The sequence below is a fragment of the Mirounga angustirostris genome, unplaced genomic scaffold, assembly GCF_029215605.1.
Source record: "Mirounga angustirostris isolate CCGP_5_RB_7025 unplaced genomic scaffold, mMirAng1.0.hap1 SCAF_6, whole genome shotgun sequence".
Taxonomy (NCBI): Eukaryota; Metazoa; Chordata; class Mammalia; order Carnivora; family Phocidae; genus Mirounga; species Mirounga angustirostris.
Window position 1 is genome coordinate 4,723,471 of NW_026991714.1, and position 18,780 is coordinate 4,742,250.

Below are 18,780 nucleotides of genomic sequence, written 5' to 3' on the forward strand. Positions count from 1 at the left end.
TTGGTCCCACGACACAGAGCAAACGAGACAGACACACGGCAGAGGATGAGGTGGTTTTGCTCTCAGAGGGGGTCACAGGAGAGGTTGCTGAAGAGACGGGGAAGTGGCAGGAGTCTGAGCCTCTTTGGGCGCAGTGTAGACCGAGAAAGGAGGGGCTCACCTGAGGCTCCGTGATGGGGTGTCTGCCCGGCCAGCACTGAGGGGAGGCCAGGGCCTTCCTGGCGTGCCACCGGATGCGGCTCGGACCTCTTCCCAGGGCCCGACTCTGCCACAGGGGAGGCAAGGGCCCTCAGGCGGGAGCCGGGGTGCAGACAGACGCTTCCCCACTTCTTCCTTCCCTCTTTCAGTCTGGCTGAGAATCTGGGGGAGGAAAGTCCCTGGGGTGGAGAGGAAGTGAGAGCTGCCATGCCAGGCCTGGGCAGAGAGGCAGAGCGAGGAGACAGCTAAGTGTGGCTTTGCAAGACGTCTATATTTGCATGCTGAGCTCACTTCTGCTCTCTTCCTCCCCAGAAAATAAAATTACGTCATGGTGGGGGGAAGGCAGGAGGGCGGTATATTTGGGAAAGGTGAGAGGAACCCAACGGGCCATCACCCCGAGGCCGAGGAGAGAGAGGCGAGCGGACCCGGGCCCCAGGTCACGGCAAGGAGGCCCCACGTGGCTTCCCGCCGGCATCCCTACGTCCACCCCGCCCTCCAGTGTGGATGAGTCCGGGCGGTCCTCCGGCCCTTCGCCACCGGTCCCCTGACCCAGAAGGGGAGGAAAGAGGTTTTTCCCAACGCAAGTCAGCCAGCCAAGGGGATCAGAGGCCCAAGGCCCTCCAGAGGCCTAACCCCTCACTCCCCTGGGCTCCCCAGGGTCCCAGCTGCGGCGGCCACCGAAAGGCGGCCAGGACAGGAGCGCGGTCCCGCAGCCCGGGGGTGGCGGGGGAGCGTCCGGCAGCGGCCCTCGGCAGCCCACCCGCGAGCCTTCCAGAACCCCCGCCCCCCGCCCGCCCCGCCCCCGGCGTGACGTCACCGGCCGGCCGGGCGGGGCGCGCGCGGGGCTCGGGCTCGGGCTCGGCGGGCGGAAGCGGCGGCGGCGGCGGCAGGAGCGGCGGGAGCCGAGGAGGAGGCTCCGACGCTGCCCAGGAACCGGGACGCCGGAGAGCCGCACCCTGAGCGCTCAGCCCGAGGAGGTGAGAGGCGGGCCGGGGGTGGGGGCGGGCGGGCTCGGGGCCGGGCCGCGTCGGGCGGCGAGCCGGGGCCGGAGGGCGCGCCCGCCGGCCGGGGTGCGTGTGGCCCGGCCCGGGGTCTCGGCGGGAGCCCGCTTCCCGCGCGGCCGGCTCGGCCAGGCTCCCCTCCCTCCCCCGCCCCGCCGCGGCCCGCGGGCCGGGGCGGGGATCGGCGGGCGCGGGCCGGGGCCGGGGCCGGGGCCGGGGCGGGGGGGGCCGGGAGCTGGGCGTGCAGAGAAGGAGCCGACGTAAAAGCCCCGATTGATTGCATACACTCCATGTCGGAACTGACAGGGACACACACACCTACAAGAGACACGCCAGCACACACGGTGACACACACCCATGTGACTCTTACACACATCGCTTCGCACACAGCAAATCACAACCGTCCCCGCACTACACATCCCCCTCCCCCCACTGCCTCCATGTGCCTCCTGGAGGCACATCTGTCCGCAGGACAGCTGAGTGGCGGCCCTGTCCCCGCCGCCACCCTGACTGTCTGGGCAGATTCTCCCAGCCCCGGACTTCTGGCTGCCCGTCTCTCCAACAGGAGGGCCGGGAGGAAATCCTGCTCTCACTCCAGGACGGGGAGACAGGACCCGGAGTGACGGAGCCCGCCCGCTGCTCTGAAGCTGGCGGAGTGGGGAGGTCAGCGCTGCTGGGGGCCTCTCTCGCTGGGTCCACTGAGAGCCTCGGGTGCTGGGAGTGGCTGGTTTCTGCGGCCCAGAGTGGCCAAGGGACGGAGGAGGGGGTGGTAGAAAAGGAGAGGGAGAAAAAGAATGAGTATGAGTCAGCCAAGGATGGAGCCCCAGTCGGAGAGAGAGAGAATGAGGGGAATGTGTGCGAGGGACAGGGACAGAGTCGGGAACGGGAGGGGAGGAAGCGACACGGAGATGGTCAGAGGAGTGGGAAGAGGGCTGGGGGCTGGGCTGCACTGGCTCAGAGAGCGGCCGGCGGGGGTGAAAGCACGATGGGGTGAGACCGTGGGGAGTTCGGGAAACATGCTGAATCCGTGGGTTTTGTTTCTCGATGAGTCTGGCCCCCGGGCTGTCAGAGCGATTAGCTTTAATTGCTCTTCCCTTTGTGGCTAAGCACTCCATTGGGGAAATTGCCAGAGATGCCCTAGGCTGCCTGATGCCCCGGTTGCCTACTTCCTCACTTTCCTGACACCTGTGCCCGTCCTGTGTGCACATAGCGTCATGCATGAAGAGGGCCACGGAGTCCCGTCCTGCCAGGCCATACCTTCACACAGACCCTCGCGCCCACCAACCAAGTCAGGCCCCTCCCCACCAAAGTGATGATCCCTTTACAGCAGGGAAGCTCACTCCTTCCTAATCGCACAGTGGCCCTCGGTGTTCACATGGGGACACTGAATCACAGGCCCCAGAAGCCGTTGGCATTCAGGGCTGCCACCAAGTGAGATAGGATGAAAGCCCACCGACGGAAAAGGAGGAAGAGAGAGACTGGAGGGAGGGGGTGGATGAGGGGGAGAGATGGGAAGGAAACAAACAGGAGGAGGAGAGGCCCCACCAGCCGAGTGGTGAGCCCACTCGCCAGCAGGCAGCCCTCCCTCTCTGCCCTGCCTGACCCAGTGCCAGGATCTCCCGACGCCCCCACCTTGGGTCCATCTTTCTCCTCTTAGACTAAGCGCTGAAGGCTCAGCACCGTCTCTGTGCCCAGGGCCAACCCATCCTGCTTCTTGGACTGAGCTGAACATTTTGAGGCCCAGGTATCCTGCCTCCTCATTACCAGGCTGGCTGAGTCTTAGAGCCTCCTTCCTTTGTTACAGAATAAAGACACTCGCTGCCCCCCACCCAAAGCTGAATGGAAGCTAAGAGAAGAAGTCAGCTGAGTGTGATATTAAGGGAATAATTAGGGACAAACTAGAGGACTGCTTGAACTTGGGGCCCAGGTAGAATTTAAAATGGGCACCCTGTGTTCTCCCCACCCACTCCTCTGCCTCTCCTTGATCACCGCCCCACCCCGGAACCCAGGCAGCATGGCCCCTCCTGCCCGTGCTGGGGCTTCCAGGTGCGCGCACCTGCCGTGGGCTGGGCCTCCCCTCAGCCGCAGGTCGCCGCAAGCAGAGGGGAGGGGTGCGTGGAGGGGCAGTGGCTCCTAATCCTCAGGGGAGAGGGGATGGTCAGGATGCACAGCAGGTCTGTGGTGCTCCCTCCTCCCGCACAGGTGGTTGTCCCGTTCGGGCTAGGCCTCTTGGAGGGCCCCGGGGCCTGCTCCTTCGTCCCCCAGTGCCCGTGGACCACCCACCTGTCTTGCTCCCAGCGCCTACCCCCAAAGACCAGCCTGTGAGATCCTGACCTGCCCCTCTTCCCCAGCATCCTCAGCTGGTTCCACCTTTGTCAGGGCCCCACCTGGGGCCAGCTAGGAAGGAAGGAAGGAAGGAAGGAAGGAAGGTGTGAGGAAGCAGTGAGCAGAGCACAGAATGATCCGGGAGGGAAGGGGACTGACTTCCTGGCAGCCTCAGCTCCGGTCCCGGTTCCTGCCCTGGTATCCTGTCCCAAGAATGGCCTCCGCCCAGGCTGCCTGGTGTGTTCCCTGGGCAGCCTCGCACCGCTCCAGAGAGCAGGAAGACTTTTCTGGGCTGCGAGGGGAGGAGACTTCTTCATGGGCCCGAAGGAATTCTGAATCTCCGGGAGGAAAGGGACAGGGAGGGTGAAGGAGCCAAGCTCCACCACAACCACACCACCCCAGGGACGATGATTGATCGGTGAGACTCAAGAGCTGCCGCGTAAGGAGATTCCACTTCCTTGTACCCCAAAATGCCCCAAGGAACTGGCCTTGCCCCTGCAGCCACACCCAGGCCTGGGGGGCGGGATCCCTCCAGGGAGGGAGCAGCCAGGCTGCCTTGCCCCCGCTTCCTCAGGGGGCCCTACTCCACCGCTTCTGTCCTTTCTTACTCACTGGCTCCCCACACCCCTCCCATCCAGTGGTGTCATTGTCCTGACCCGTGGGGGGGTGGCACCCAGAACTGAGGTTGCCATGGTAACCGCAGAGTCCGGGGCCCTCCCCCCAGGATCTCATTTGCAGCCTCCTTCCCTTTCCCAGCCCCAGCCCTCCCTCGTTCTGCAGGGTCTCCTCACCCTTCCCCTTTTCTCTGGATGTGAGCCTGTGATTACAGACCTTCCACATGCTTTCACTGCTTCACACACACACACACACACACACACACACACACACGGAGCACGTACTCACGCCACCACACGTCCAGTGCTGGCACGTACACATCCATGCCCAGAACGTGCACACGCCCGCACAGATGCCCACCACTGCCTCTTCCCCGTACCTGTGCCCACACCCAGGACGCAGCATCCACGCGCACAGCGCTGGCGACATTCCCACCCCCGGTCCTCTTGGGGGCCTCCTTGCGTGGGCCTCATGCTCTCAGAAAGCTCCTACCCACCGCCCCCCAGCCTTTGTGGGTGGCTCACTCACACAGATTAATCCCCCCCACCCCCCAAGTCTGTGTTTTAGATTCAGAGCCCTAAACCTTAACTCCTTCCAGGAGATACACACACACATACTTTCCTTCCCCAGGATCTAGTTACAATCTCTTCTTCCACGTGAAAACAGGACAGGATGACTCTAAATGCTGTCCCATTTTCCAGCTGAGGGCTTGGTCCCAGGTCTCCTCCCAGGGGCAGGGTCTTCTTGGGGGCAGCCTGCTACCCCTTCCTTTTAAGCTCTCCCCACCGCCCCCATTAATTCCTCCTGCCTGGACCCCCTCCCCATCACTCCCCCTTTCCTGTCCCGGGATTATCAGTGGGGTGGGGGCTGGGCTCTAGAGCCTGCTGCCGTGACCTAGATTTCAAGGCATTGACGGTTCCTGGTGCTGACAGTCCGAGAGCATTGTTCCTGGCCGAGGCTGGCAGGGCCACTGCTGGGCCCTTCTGTCTGCTTGCACCTGGGTGTGCAAGTGAGCGTGCCTGGGAGTGCCTGCTTGTGGGGGTCCTGCTGGCCCTGCTGCCTGGCCCATTGTGTGTGTCACGGTGCCTGCCACCAAGGGAGGCTTGTTTGTTCTGGCCCAAATAGGGGGCTGGGAATGGGGACTTCTGGGTCCATGCCTCCCTTACGATGCCATGCCTCTCTGCCTCAGTTTCTCTGCATCTAGACCAGATGCCCCCTGCTCTCTGCTGCATTCCCAGCCCACTGTTGGGGTGATTTGTGGGCAGTCTCAGCCAAGTACAAGGTCATCTAGCCCTTTGCCCCGGCCCTTGGTCTAGCCACACAGCTTACGATATAATATACTTTTTTAAATGCTTTACTTTTCTAATTATAAAAAAATATTTCTTCATTGTGTGGGGGGGAGCCCCTTTTAAAGTTACTACTAGAGCTTTACATTTTATCTCATGCAGAAAGTTCATCCTAAGGTTTGACCTTCCTTCTTCCTTAGACACACTTTCTACCTGGTGAGTGCAAGGAGGGCCTTGAATGTTCTCTCCCTTCCCACCCGAAGACCTCCACGAGAGAGGGACGGGCTGAAGGCCCGTGAGGCCCAGCCTCACCCAGCCCCCTGTGGAGGCCGTCCTGAAGGTAGTGCCAGCCAGACGGTGACGGTGACGCAAGCAGGAGCGGCAGCCCCTCTCCTGCCCCCCTCCCAGAGCTGCATCTAAACCCCTTCCCCTGCCACCCAGCCAGCCTGGGAACTGGGCAGGGGGCCAGAGCCGGCCGCTTGGTATTCTTGGGCGCGGGGGCTGTGGGCGCAGCACAAAGGCTAGGAGAGGGGGCTGCGTGGAGGCCCGGCGGCAATCAAGGGAGAAACCAGGCTCCGCAGAGGTGGGGGGGGCTCACTGCTTCCCCTCCCCGCCCACCGGAGCCCTAAGGACTGAATACAGGGGGCACGGAGGGGCCAGGGGACCATTAGACCAAGCACCCGGCATTTTTCCAAAATGAGTCATTAGTGAGGTGGTGGGGAGTTGGGAGTGAGGGTCCCCGTTGCTTCTGGGTTAGAATGGAAGCTAGAACACACGAGCTCCAACCTTCCAACCCCCTCCGGCCCCTTCTGAGCCGCTCACTGTCACAGCCAGGCAGCCTCTGCCTGATGCTTGTTTTGGAGTCTTTCTTTCTTTCTTTCTTCCTTTCTTTCTTTCTTTTTTTCTGACAGGGGGAGGGGTTGCAGGTGGGTGGGGCGATTCTGGGGGGCCTTGGAGGCAGCGGGTGAGAGAGTCTGGAGCAGGTTGCTATGGTAACCGCCTCCTCAGTCAGGGGAGCTGTTGCCAGGGTTACTGTTGGGGAGGGGGGTGAGGAGAAAAAGATGGGGGTAAGGAGGTGTGACTTGTCACTCTAGGCTGTAGCCTGGCCCCTAGCTTCTGCGTTTCTTCCTTTCTCCTCCCACCGCCCTGAGGCCTTCCTTTCCCCCCCTCCAGCCCGGCCCTCCCCAGCCTCCCTGCTGGCCTCCGCCCTGCCTCACCGCCCCCCCCCCACTCCCGCCCGGCAGAGTGGAGGTGCTGGTGGGAGGTGCCAGTGAGTAAACGCTACCGGCACCTCCAGCTCAGCAGCCTCTCCCTTTGTTCCTCCCAACCCCAGTCATGGCCGAGTACGGGACCCTCCTCCAGGACCTGACCAACAACATCACCCTTGAAGATCTGGAGCAGCTCAAGTCGGCCTGCAAGGAGGACATCCCCAGTGAGAAGAGTGAGGAGATCACTACTGGCAGTGCCTGGTTCAGCTTCCTGGAGAGCCACAACAAGCTGGACAAAGGTGGGGGGCGGGCGGGTCCCCAGCCTCTCGGGCCCAGTCCGTTCAGCAAAGGGAAGCACGCTGAGAGCAGCGGTCCTCACAGCCAACACGGCACCACTGTGTTACTGTGAGACGCGAGAGCATCGGTCTGTCACAGGACACTAAAATACGAGTTAAAAGTGATCGAAGTAAAACCACACGTTCTAACATTCTCCCATCCACGGCCAGAGAACGCTGCGCTGGGACAGGCTTGGGGCGGGGAGTTGGTCTATTAAGATGGCCCTGAAAGGCAAGTGGATTTCAAAGGCAGGGTCCAAAGGAGGGCACGCTTGGCAAAGGACCAGAGTCACACAGGCAGGAGCGTCCGGTGTGTCCGGCAGAGCCAGGGAGCCCGCTTAGCTTGCCTGGGGGCCGAGTAAGTTTAGAAGTGGCTGGAAAGGTACGTAAAGGCTGTGCCATGGAGGGTCTTGAGGGCCGGGGTGTGAGCAGGCAGGGTGAGCCGCCAGAGGGCCCTGGGGGGTGAGCAGGGAGGGAGGCTGAGGTGGACACGGTCCCATTAGGAGGCACCTGCAGTAGTCCGAGGGGAGGAGCCGCGGAGGAAGGACTGAGGGCGTCCACGGTCTCCTAGAACTGGCCCAGCTGCGGAGCGCGTCCTTCTGGCCACACGCGTGCCTTGTCTAGAGACTGCACCCCTCCAGTCCCGCACGTGCTAGCAGGAAATTCTGACGCTGACTTGGAGAAAGAGTGGAAGGGGCACAGGGTGGGTGTAGGGTATCAGGAAGGCCAATTCATTTTTCTTTTCTCCCCTGCCCACAACATGGGACCTTCTATTTAGCCTGAATCCCTCCTCCTCACTCCCGAAGTTGGGAACTTCACTGACCAACCACCTGCTCTTCCTGGGAACAGCCCTCTGTATTGTTGGTGTCTTAGCTTTCTGGTCCTGCTCAGGAGCTCCTTCTCTTCCTGTGCTGCCCCCTCCGATAACCAGGTTCCAGAAGCCCGGTCTGGTAGGGCAGGGGAAGCCAGCCTCTACAGCCTGGCTGACCCTGTTTCCTGCCTTCCTCCAGACAACCTCTCCTACATTGAGCACATCTTTGAGATCTCCCGCCGCCCTGACCTACTCACCATGGTGGTGGACTACAGAACCCGTGTTCTGAAGATCTCGGAGGAGGATGAGCTAGACACCAAGCTAACCCGTATCCCCAGTGCCAAGAAGTACAAAGGTAGGAGCCCGTGTCTCTAACACGCACCTCTGCCCCCTCCCGTGGGTGATCCTTGGAGTGCGTGGGTTTGGGGCAAATGGAAGCGGACGTGGTGGGCCTGTCTCCCATGCCTTCCGTCCCTGAACACCTCCCTTTTTGCCCCCCAGACATTATCCGGCAGCCCTCTGAGGAAGAGATCATCAAATTGGCTCCGCCACCGAAGAAAGCCTGAGCGAGGGGGAGGAGAGGAGGAAGGTTGGACCTTCAGTGGACCACTCCCTTCCCCCAGCCTCCAGGGGAGGGGCAAGGGCAACCCCCCCAGTCTACCCACTTACTAACCTGGTCCTAACCCCCTTACTGTGCGCGTGTGTGTGCGTGTGCGCACGCTCTGGCTGTCTGTCTATATGTCTAGCTCATCTAGTTCCTCCTCCTCGTGAGGGGATGGGGGTCAGGCTGGGGGGGGGGGCTTCGTTTCCCCACTTTAGGGGGAGGTGGGGGCTATTTCTATGCAAATAGAAATGGGCACATTCCTCCTACTGCCCTTTCCTCTATGGCTAAAGTGTGGGAGCAGAAAGGACCTGTATTTTCCTACACTGAGGAGCCAAGCTAGAGGGAAAGCATGGGGCGAGGTGGGTGCATCTAGTGAAAAGCAGTGGGAGGGAAGGTGGTCACCCAACCCCCACCTGGAAGGGGCAAAGAAAAGCCAGAGTTCCACGTCTGTACCCCGTGCTGGATCGGCGGAGGGATCCTTTCTAGATGTTCCTCGGGTTGGAGGGCCTGGGCCCCAGCAGGTCCCTTTTTGCTCCCCTCCCATGGGCCTAGGATGGGTATGAGCCAGGGATCTAATGAGAGAGGACCACAGGATCCTTCCCTGGTCCCAAAGTACAAACTTCATGAGCACCCAGCTAGATACTAGAGTCCCCTCACCCCCAAGAGCCCATGCTGGGAGCAGGCCACACTGCACCAGACATGGGGATGTAGACAGAGTGGTGTCCTCTTTGCCACTCCCTTTATTCCTATTCAGATTGTTGCACACACGGACTCCAAACCTAGGGAGGCTGAGGAGTGAGCTCCTTAGGTCTTAGCTCCAACCCTGCCCCACCCACAGGGTCCCAGTGTGGTTACTACAGGTGACCTTCCCTCTCTGGGGTCTAGAGTACCCCGAGCAGGAAAGAAAGGAAGAAGCTAATTAGAGCCTTTTCCTTTGCACTGACCGCCCCCCCCCCAACCCAGTTCAGTCCAGGAGGGGACTTTGCTAGCCCGTCTCCCTTGATATCCCGGCGTGTTGGGCTCGTGAATGCCTCCTAGCCACATCACTAGACCCCAGCCTCCTTCCTGTGCCCAGATGCTCTCCCCACCCTGACCGTGCTAACTGTGTGTACATATAGATCTACATATATGTATATTAAACCCGCACTGCCATGTCTGCCCTTTCCTGTGGTGTCTAGCATTAACTTATTGTCTAGGCCAGGGCGGGGGTGGAGGGGAACGCCACGGCCAAGGGAGTGCCAGTCAAGTTGCTACACAGTCAAAATGAAAATTAAACTTTAAATTCACACGCCATCTCAAGAGACTAGAGAAAGTTGAAGTTCAGAGCTTGTAAGATGTGGGAGCAAAACGTAAGTGGGAGGAGAGGGCTGGCTGTTGGAAGAGGGAAGAAGCCAGACTGGCCGGAGAGCAGCTTGTCCCTCCCCGCCCGGCCCGGCCCCGCCGTCCCCTCTGGCCACTGCTGCGGACACCTGCCTTAACACGTCCACCTGGAGTACTCCACAGTTCTGCCTTAAAGGACCTCCCCCCGTTCACCCAGCCCTGTCTGGCTTCTCCCTCAAGGACAGAGAGATACTTGTCGAATTGGGAGGGGGGGAACTGAGCACGAACTGTCCTTCCAGTCAGGATTTATGTGATGTGAGAGTGTGTGTGAGAGAGAGAGGGAAGGAATAGGAGCCTTCTCTGAAGAGAGAGGGTGAGTTGGGAGGAGGGAGACAGGGTCATTTTCAGCAGAGTCTAGTTGTATCTCTGTAAGGCCAAAATCATCTAAAAAGACTAACCTGCCCTCCCACCCCCGTACGGCTGTGAGATTGTCCCTATCCTAATGCTCCTCTGTCTGCAGTGTGCACGGCCTTGTTCTAACCCTGGAATAAAGGTGACTGACTGTAATGTATCTGATTCTAGAATTTCTGTGAAGGATTTGGGAGCCTTTGACTGGGAAGGGAGGGTGAATACCCCCACATCCCTCACTGCAGCCTGGAACAGAGGCCAGGGAAACGTTTAGCCCTCGTGGTGCCCTTCCCTCCCCAGTCCCCTAAGTGGCCCTGAGCTATGGGGCTGACCCTACGCACATGAGTCTCCAGCTGGCGCCTGCGCCTGCACACACAGCTATCCCAGACCAGACCGCCCAAACTGCAGTTAAGGACAGGGCCAGGCACCTACGCTGGCACGAACAGAACTGGCCCAGGAGGAACAAACGGGCCACACATCACACACACAACAGCAGTCAGAAAGAAAAAAAAAAAAAAAAAGCTTTACTGAGAGAAAATACACAACAAATTCCAGAGTGCACGGGTTTCTGGCCACTCTGTCACCCCACCAGTCGTGGGAACGCAGACCACTCAGTCACCACACGTCCCCTACCTCAGGGGGGACGTGCAGCAGCTCACATCTGGTCTGACAGTCGCTAAGAAAAAGGCCAGCAGGAAGGAGTGTCTGGGAATTCCATCCTTTCTCTGTTCCCTTCCTTCCTGACCTGTTCTAGTAGAATCAGACTGCCCCAGGGTGCAGAATTCCTGGTTGGGGGCGCAAAGAAATAGCAGCACAAGCAATAGGGCAAGAATTCAACTAGGCCTTTCATATCCGTGACCAGTGATGGTAGACGGGTGTCCAAGCCCCAGCCATCTTTATCCTTAAACGATGTGTCCCTCAATCGCAAGGTATCAAGAGGCGGACAAGCTGTAATGGCCAAGCCAGGAGGGCTTTCTCTACTACACTCTTGGACTAAGAATGGAGCGGCTGGGGTGAGGTGGGTGGCTTAAACAATCAAGCAGCTAATGCTAAGAGTGAACGTGTCCTCTGTCACATACAGTATGAGGAGAGAGAGTCTGCAGTGGCAGAACCCTTCCTGAAGTCCGAGTTCAGTCAAGTTTTAAAGATGGGCCAGCCTCTGGTTAGGAGAGCCATCCTGGGAACCCCCACAAGACAGGAGAGGTAGGAGATCTGAGGCAAAGAACTGAAAGGAATCTTCCTGTTTTCCCAACCCCAAAACCGCGGCAGGAGGCAGGGAAGGGCAGAACTGAGGATCCTTCTGTTCTTGAGTCTCCAAAAACTGAAGGAGTTTGCCCCGATCTCCAATGGCCACACACACAGGGTGGGCTGAACCCAGTGTGACCACAACATTATTACTTCCGCGCTCTCCTTTCAGTCCCTTTATTGTAGTCATAGAGAATATATAGGTATTTAAAACTGACAATTTTATCGTGATACATCCAAGTTTGACTTGCTTTTTAATATATTTATAGATATAAAATTAGGCCTCTAACAGTGACAGGGCAAGGAGATTGCTGCCACCAAACAACTTTTTTTAAAAGTAACAGAAGAGGTAACACATCCTTCCTATTCTTCCTCCACTTCTGCCCCTCCTCCCACCCCCCCAGCCTCCCTCACCAGACCTAGTTAGGGGTGATGGGATTAAGAGAAGAACGTGAAGGACACATCATCAAGTGTGAAACACTGTGGGAAGTACAAAGGATGAATGGGTGGGAAAGAAAGTCAAGAGTGTGGCATGGTTACGGGCTCTAAGGACTTCCCAGAAAAAAACAAGATCCTGGGTTGGGGTTGTTCAGGGGGGAAAAAAAAAACCAATGCAACTGTCACAGACTTTTAAAAAATAAAGAAGAAAAAGGCCAAAAACCTAAACCAAAGAGAGAGTGGCACTTCCACCACCCCCACTCTGGCCCATTGGTACTGAACAGCCAGTTATCCCCACCCCCCCACCCAAGAAACAAGGGAGATTAAAGAAAAGGAAACCCAATTTCCTACCCCAAACCAGTTAACAAAATAGGCTCCCCCCTCCCAAAAAACAAGGCTTTGGGGAGAGGCCATTTCTGCTGAGCCCTGTGCACCTCTCCATGGAGCTCATCCCGGGGCTTGGCTCCCATTCTTAGCTACTCCGCAGGTTCACTCCCCCTCTGGTCTGTCTCCTGGGATGTCTTTCTTTTTTATCTAAAGCAAAAAGTCCAAAGTGCGTGTCTGCTGAATGTAAGGGCCTGGGACAGGAAAGGGCTGTCCAGGCAGGATCGGGTTGGCAGCCCCAGCCCGCCCCTCCTGGGTACGAGGCCTCAGGACGGCATGCACTGCACCCGGTCGGGGCCCTCCTCCTCGTCCGATGTGTCTGAGGAGCTGGGAGACTCATCGGAGTCTGCGTCTGTGGCCCCAACCCCAGGTTCTCGCCAGCGCTGTAGAATGGGAAAGGCTTGTTAGTAATTTCCCTGGAACGAGGACAAGCCTGTTAGGTCTTAACTCTAATTCAGATGCTCTAGGCCAGGGGCAGCAGAATTTTTCTTAAAGGGCCAGATAATAACTATTTTAGAGTCATGGGCCATAACCCTGTTGCGATTATTCAACTCTGCTGCTGCAGAATGAAAGCAGCCACAGACAACATAAATGAATGGGTATGGTTGTATTCCAATAAAACTTTATTTGCAAAAAGCAGGCAGCATGCCAACTGCCAGAGTTTGCTAACCCCTGCCCTAGGCCTCTTCTGGCACAAGGAAAAAAAGGTCACCCTATTCTCATCCAAGTCCTGACCGGGCCCGACCCTGCTTAGCTTCCGAGACCAGACGAGATGCGCTGCCATCACGCTGCTAGGGCCATAGGCAGGTCACCCTATTCTCAACTCCTTCCCCACCCTCATGCTCTGCCTTCACTTATGAAGACAGCACTCTTGTGCGTGGCGATGGGGAACAGAAAGCAGACACCGCCCATTTTGCCCGATGGTTCTTCTAAGGCTACATCAGGGCTCTGATGGGGATGGAAGAGAATGGATCGGACACCCCACCAAAACCACCTGATCTCTTTTTAAAGTAGCGAGGAAGCGTGCACTGGAATGTTTCACCCTCGAGAGCGTCACTGCCCTTGGGAGCTCACCTCCTACGTCAGCTTACCCGGTGGTGGCGTCTCTGTCTCAGGTGATGCATGAGGAACCAGAGCATGTGACTATCGAACAGGTCGGTGTGGTGCAAGCTATCTTCATCCCGCTCCCGTTTGTTCTTCTTTATCACCTGGAACCAAACAGGGTTGTAGGGTTGGGGGTTGGGGGTGGGTAATGAACAGGAACCCTGGACCTGATCAGAAAAGACTGGCTTTCTATCCCAGTGAAAACTTCTTTTAGGAACTGTTAACCTGAAGGGGAGCTAAATTACATCAGGAAAGTATGAGCCAGGTTTATCCACTGAGAAGCCTGGGAAGCTCTAAAATAGAATGATTCTTCCTCAAGACACCGCACCCCCACTCCACCGTGAACTAGAGGCACTCCGCAGCTGCCCCTGAACCCCTGCGTTGGGACTACTCCCCCGAGCAGCAGTCACAGCAATGGCGGAGGGGGAGGTGGGGGCGGTGTTAGAGCAGTGCCTTTAAAGAACTGGGCAGGCAGCTCTTCCTTCCCATGACAACGAAGCCTCAAAATGTAACGTGGACATCTGCAGTCAGCTACTCACATCCTTCAGCCCTGTCAGCTCGGTGGAAGTTTCAGCTGTGGGTGCCCAGATCTTGACATCATGGTCGAGGCCACTGGTTGCCAGTACAGGCAGGTGAGGGTGGGGCTCGAGACAGTTTACCTGGTCAGGAAGAAAGGAAAGCACAAGCTCAGGGGTGTATGGGAAGAGGGCTTAAAAAACCACTACTCACCTTGAGGCAAACACAGTCCTCAATCAGAGCTGAGGCAGCTGCTGGAAGGCAGGCCCAACCATCATGAGCGTGGGCCAAGGGCCCTGGGGGTGGAAGAAACACTGGACACAGACTGGGTATAAGACCAGGCCCATCTCTCATTTCCTAAGTATAGGTAGGGGTGGCCTCACCCTAGACACAGCCCTAGGGGTGGGCGGGTGACTGGCCAAGCTTACTGCTGGCTTCACAAAAAGGCAGTGAGGTCCAGATGACCTCATCCACTCCGGATTCCACAGCTCCAACTTGCCCAAGGCTGGGGAAAAAAAACAAAACAAAACAAAACAAAAACCTCTCCGTGGCTTTCAGCAAATGGCAAATAAATTTTTAAAATTGAAGAAAGCAACAGCTGCCGCAGAACCCCCAGAAAAGAGTCCAGGGACAATTACATTCCCCTGGCGCTGTGGAGTCAAACTGGAGGGAGGCACAGGCTGGGAAGAGGCGGAGCTGGGGAGTGAGCAGGTAGTGGAGGCTCAGGTATGCTTGTGAACCCTGCGCGCCCCAGGGTACAGCACCCTGCTGTCTGCCCCGAAAGCCCAACAGGCTCAGCTAAAGGGTGGCACAGTGTAGGGTGATAGCTTCCGCGGGCACCCACGGTGTCCGTATCAGCCACCTCTGGGTATAGTCACTGAGCAGGAGAAAGGTTCTCCCGCAGACAGGCAGGCCTTCTGGCTTAGGCAGCTTCCTTCTGTCTGGAGGCACCCATGCCCCCTGCTGTCTGACTTGGAAACATCAGCCTTCCAAATGGTAGGGCAGGGCAGGGTAGGGCAGGGGCAGGGCAGGGGCAGGGCAGGGGCAGGGCAGGCAGCTCCCATGGCCACTGGAAGAGCTGGTCCCAGATCTAGCTGCTAATAAAGCATTTTCGGGCTTTCAGTCAGATGAGGACTAGATAGGAAAAGCCCCCGGAAGGAAGAGGGTGTGGTCCTAGCCGCTCCTCACCTGCCCCCCCATCCCATCCCATCCCGCCTTGCAGCTGCCCTGTAGGCCAAAAAAACAACCCCTGGCAAAAAGCCTCTTTTATCTTTTACTTCTCTCTGCACCAGGCTCTTCTGCCTGGCCTGCACGCGCAGAGGGAGCAGCTGAGGGGAAACTGGGGGCAGCATGGAAAATAAAACTGACCCACAGACTTCCAATCTTCTTTGTTCTTCCATTTTATAAGTAAATGAAAATGCTCCAGAAAAGACTGAAGCTAAAGCCTGAGCCTAAGAATAAAGGAGAAACCCCATTTCTCTTCTCCTCTTCTCACTCCCCATGTCAGCTCATCGCAAAGTTTACACTGGGGCTCTCTTAGGCAGTGTGGAAGTTTCCGGCATCTGCAGCAGGAGTGGGCACTAGACAGGGACTCCACTGCCTGAGAATATGATCAAAAGATACGTGACAACTTACACATACAAACCTGAACTCATTCATCCACCTCCTGGTAAGCCTTTGCTAACCCCTCTATTCTGACCTAGCTCTGCTGGAGCATGTCAGTAAAATCAGGAAGCACAGAGGAGAAATTCCTTGGGACTTAAGACTAAGGGCAAAGCCAAGGGAAAGAGGAGTTAAGAGTCATAGCACACAGCACCTGGGTTGGAGCCCGCCGGGGGAGCCGACAGAGAGCTTCTGGGCCAGGTCTGAACGCCAGGACTTACCCTGCCAGTAACAAGCGTGAGCAGAGCCAAGAGCTCCAGCCTTAAGAGGACCGGCCTGGGGGACGCAGGGATAGGAAGGGGCAGCGAAGTGCTCTGGGAGACTAAGGACTGTCCTCTGATGTCATCCCCCACCCCTGTCCCTGAATGGGAACAAAGAAAGGACTAGAGTCTGAGCCAAAACCAGAGTTGAGAGACCTAGGCAAGGCAGATGAGAATTTCTAAGATGCTTTCTGGTTCTAATATATTCTACTTTATGATGAGCTGCTCTGAATCTGCTCTTGCGGCTGGTGCCTGTTTGACCCACTGCAGGGAAGTTAGGACCAAACAACAGAGGGATCAAGTGGGGACACACAGATCATCAAGCTCACACAGGGGCAAGCACAAGCCGGGAACCTTGTTTCAGGGTACAGTCTCTCTATCTCTTGTTCTAGTCTCTCACTCTTGTGACCACTCAATCCAGGCTTGGGGCCCACCCATCGCAAGCAGGTGCCCTCCCCACCTGAGCACCTAGATGCATCACCAGACTCTGATTCTGGCCGAGGTGAAAGCAAACTGGCCTGCAGAGTGGTCTGGGAGAATGGACAAGTGCTGGCCTGGGGGAGGGCATTCAGCCCTGCGTCTCTCTGGAACAGAACGCAAGACAGTTTATGATCTAGAAAGGATTCACTGGCCCCTTCTGACTTCCTTTTGACTATACGCCTACTGCAGAATTCTCATGGAGACTCCAGTGTTTTAGTTTGTTCCCTGCAGATGACAGAAGAGGACCTACGGGAGAGTAGGACACGAAGCAGGCAACAGGGAGATACACCTTCAGGCTCGGGACCCCTCTCGTTCAGGCCGCAGAAGCCTCGGATCTGTACTGGCCCCAAGTCCCAAAAATTTAGACAAAACCAGACAGAAAACAGTCTGAAGTAACTTCACACTAGGACAAGAAACACAAGGAAAGGGAGCCTGATTGCAGGGAACCATTTTAAATTCCACCACCACTTTCAGGATGAGCCTCATGAAGAGATGGCTGGACTCTCTGCACCCCCCAAAGCTTAGAAGGAATGGAACTGAAGAGAAACCAAGCTGTCTCAGCCACTCCCTAGGGGCCCTTCACCAGACTACCTAAGGAAATCGGTACAAGGCAGTCTCCCACACTGCCTCTTTCAGATCTTCTGTGGTCCAAAAACCTTACAGTAGGAAGCCACTCAACTCCCTTCCTAACTCTGGGTCTCAAAAAAGAAAAAAATATATGGTTAGCTAGATGCACTGTAGAAGCTGACCATGCTTCACTCCCCAACTCAGGATCCTCAGGCTTCTTTTTGGCCCTGCCTCTGTGCAGGCGGTCTAGAATTCAAAGGACAGGCGGTCTGTGATAGGATCACAGCCTGCATAGCAGGCTGCTCAGTCATTATTTTAAAAAAATAAATAAAAATTTTTAAAAATTAAAATATTTTGCCACGTTTGCTCTGTCCCTATTAGCTCCTTCTAGCTTGTATCCGCTGACCCAGGATCTCTACAAGATCACTACTTGGCTACCCTACGGGATGAGGCGCAAGGCACGGAGTGGAGGCCTCTCTGGCACACTGCAGGATGGAGCGCCCTCAACTCCAATGCTTTTCTTTTAGAAAAGGTGCCTGCCTAGAAATCCCTCATTCAGGCCAGAGGTTTTTCCCTAAGATCCCTTTCTCTCCTCACTAAACCATGCCTTAGAGAGGGAGAAGACAGAAAAAGGAAGCCAGGATTCCACCCAAACCTCAGCAGCCCCAGACTCTACCGCCGTTACTGTCCTGGCTAGACCCCAGAGATGCGGCACCATGCTGCCCTGGTGCGAGAACTGTGTGGCCCTGCTCGCACCTACCTTACCAGCGAGAGAGCAGCGAGTCGGCCAGCTGAGCGCAGCATACTCACCACGCCTCCCTTGTCCCCCTCCATGAACTGAACGATCTGGCAGGATGCCTTCTCCCAGAGGAAGATGTGCCCGCAGTCACTGCCGCTCACCACAAACTCACTCTTGGGGCCATAGAAATTGACGCCTTTTACTGAAATGATAAATGAGGGAAGAGACCACATGAGAGTTGGCATCAGGCCTGTATATATTTACCTCATAGGGACTTTAGTTATTCACAAACTCTAAGTCAGCTAAGAGCCAAAGAATTCCTTTCATTTCCACAAAACAAATCAAGGGACTGTGTGTATATAACAGACAGACCAAGAGTCATGTCAGTCCCAGAGACTGTTTCTAGGCCCCCAAAGAGCTCCATGGGGCCGAGGGGCTGTAGTCCCTCAGCAGCAGCCTCAGTCTCACTGGTCTCCGCCCTAAGGAGCACCGAGAACTGTGGAGCACTTCCGGCCTCAGTGATGCCTTACTAGTCCCAGCCTGAACCACCCCAGCCCTGCCCACTCCTAGGCAGCCCTCTCCTACGCCTGAGGATCACCCTAGGTAAACGCCCTTAGTACCACCTTGTCTGCTTCCTGGGCCATCCGTCAGCTGGCCTGAGAATGAGGGAGGTCTAGGCCACAACTGCCTGTCAGAAGCATCTGAACCGTGCTTGCTACCAAGACTGAACGACACGGCTCCGCTCCCTGGAATTACTAAGAGAAGCTGGGTGTCCCAGAGACTCTGTGCAGTTCCATGGCCGTCATGGGACTGCACTCCGTTTCTGTCCGCCTGTGGACTAAGTTCCAAGCACCGGTTCTCCTGCTCACCTCCCCAGCTCAGAAGAGAAAGGACAAGTCACTGCTCTCTCCAAGTCAAAATTATGACAGATACCTGTTAGGAGCGGTGTCGACAACAAAGAGCAGTGGCCACCCCAACTTTTCTGTACATTAGAGTCACACAGGGAGCTTTTAAAAGACCTCTATCAAGCTGTACCCCATCCCAATTAAATCAGAATGTCTGGGGGTAGAAGCCAGGCTTTAAAGATCGGCAGGTGAGGGCGCCTGGGTGGCTCAGATGGTTGAGCGTCTGCCTTCGGCTCAGGTCATGATCTCAGGGTCCTGGGATCGAGTCCCGCATCGGGCTTCCTGCTCCTTGGGAGCCTGCTTCTCCCTCTGCCTCTCTCTCTGTCTCTGTCTCTCATGAATAAATAAAATCTTTAAAAAAAAAAGATC

General features: G+C 56.8%; 2 protein-coding genes across 12 annotated transcripts in view; one reads left to right on the forward strand and one right to left on the reverse strand.

Moving 5' to 3' along the window:
• The first annotated feature begins 999 nt into the window (after positions 1–999).
• On the forward strand, positions 1,000–10,274 carry PEA15 (proliferation and apoptosis adaptor protein 15). 2 transcript variants are annotated; one of them, XM_045876713.3, is made up of 4 exons: positions 1,000–1,175; positions 6,759–6,932; positions 7,979–8,134; positions 8,281–10,274. In XM_045876713.3, exons 2-4 carry the CDS (start codon positions 6,761–6,763, stop codon positions 8,343–8,345), a joined length of 393 nt encoding a protein of 130 aa, XP_045732669.1. In that variant the 5' UTR covers positions 1,000–1,175; positions 6,759–6,760; the 3' UTR covers positions 8,346–10,274. The 2 variants fall into 2 exon arrangements, with proteins under 2 accessions (XP_045732669.1, XP_064449848.1); XM_064593778.1 differs by lacking the exon at positions 1,000–1,175 and adding an exon at positions 5,744–5,765.
• Positions 10,275–11,517: 1,243 nt separating this feature from the next.
• The window catches only part of DCAF8 (DDB1 and CUL4 associated factor 8), a 39,337-nt gene continuing 32,074 nt past the window's right edge, over positions 11,518–18,780 (reverse strand). For all 10 annotated transcript variants that reach the window (XM_064593774.1, XM_045876704.3, XM_045876707.3 and 7 more), the window contains 4 exons: positions 17,578–17,708; positions 13,822–13,941; positions 13,270–13,386; positions 11,518–12,561 (listed from right to left, as the gene is read on the reverse strand). In XM_064593774.1, coding sequence (XP_064449844.1) covers positions 12,445–12,561; positions 13,270–13,386; positions 13,822–13,941; positions 17,578–17,708 — 485 coding nt within the window. In that variant the 3' untranslated portion in view covers positions 11,518–12,444. The remainder of the gene's footprint in view (positions 12,562–13,269; positions 13,387–13,821; positions 13,942–17,577; positions 17,709–18,780) is intronic.

What these genes read in the sequence shown, in the direction of transcription:
- PEA15 (XM_045876713.3), top strand. Translation starts at nt 6,761, where the DNA reads ATGGCCGAGTACGGGACCCTCCTCCAGGACCTGACCAACAACATCACC. An exon ending in CCACAACAAGCTGGACAAAG is followed by an intron (nt 6,933 to 7,978) that starts GTGGGGGGCGGG and finishes GCCTTCCTCCAG; the next exon opens with ACAACCTCTCCTACATTGAG. An exon ending in CAGTGCCAAGAAGTACAAAG is followed by an intron (nt 8,135 to 8,280) that starts GTAGGAGCCCGT and finishes TTTGCCCCCCAG; the next exon opens with ACATTATCCGGCAGCCCTCT.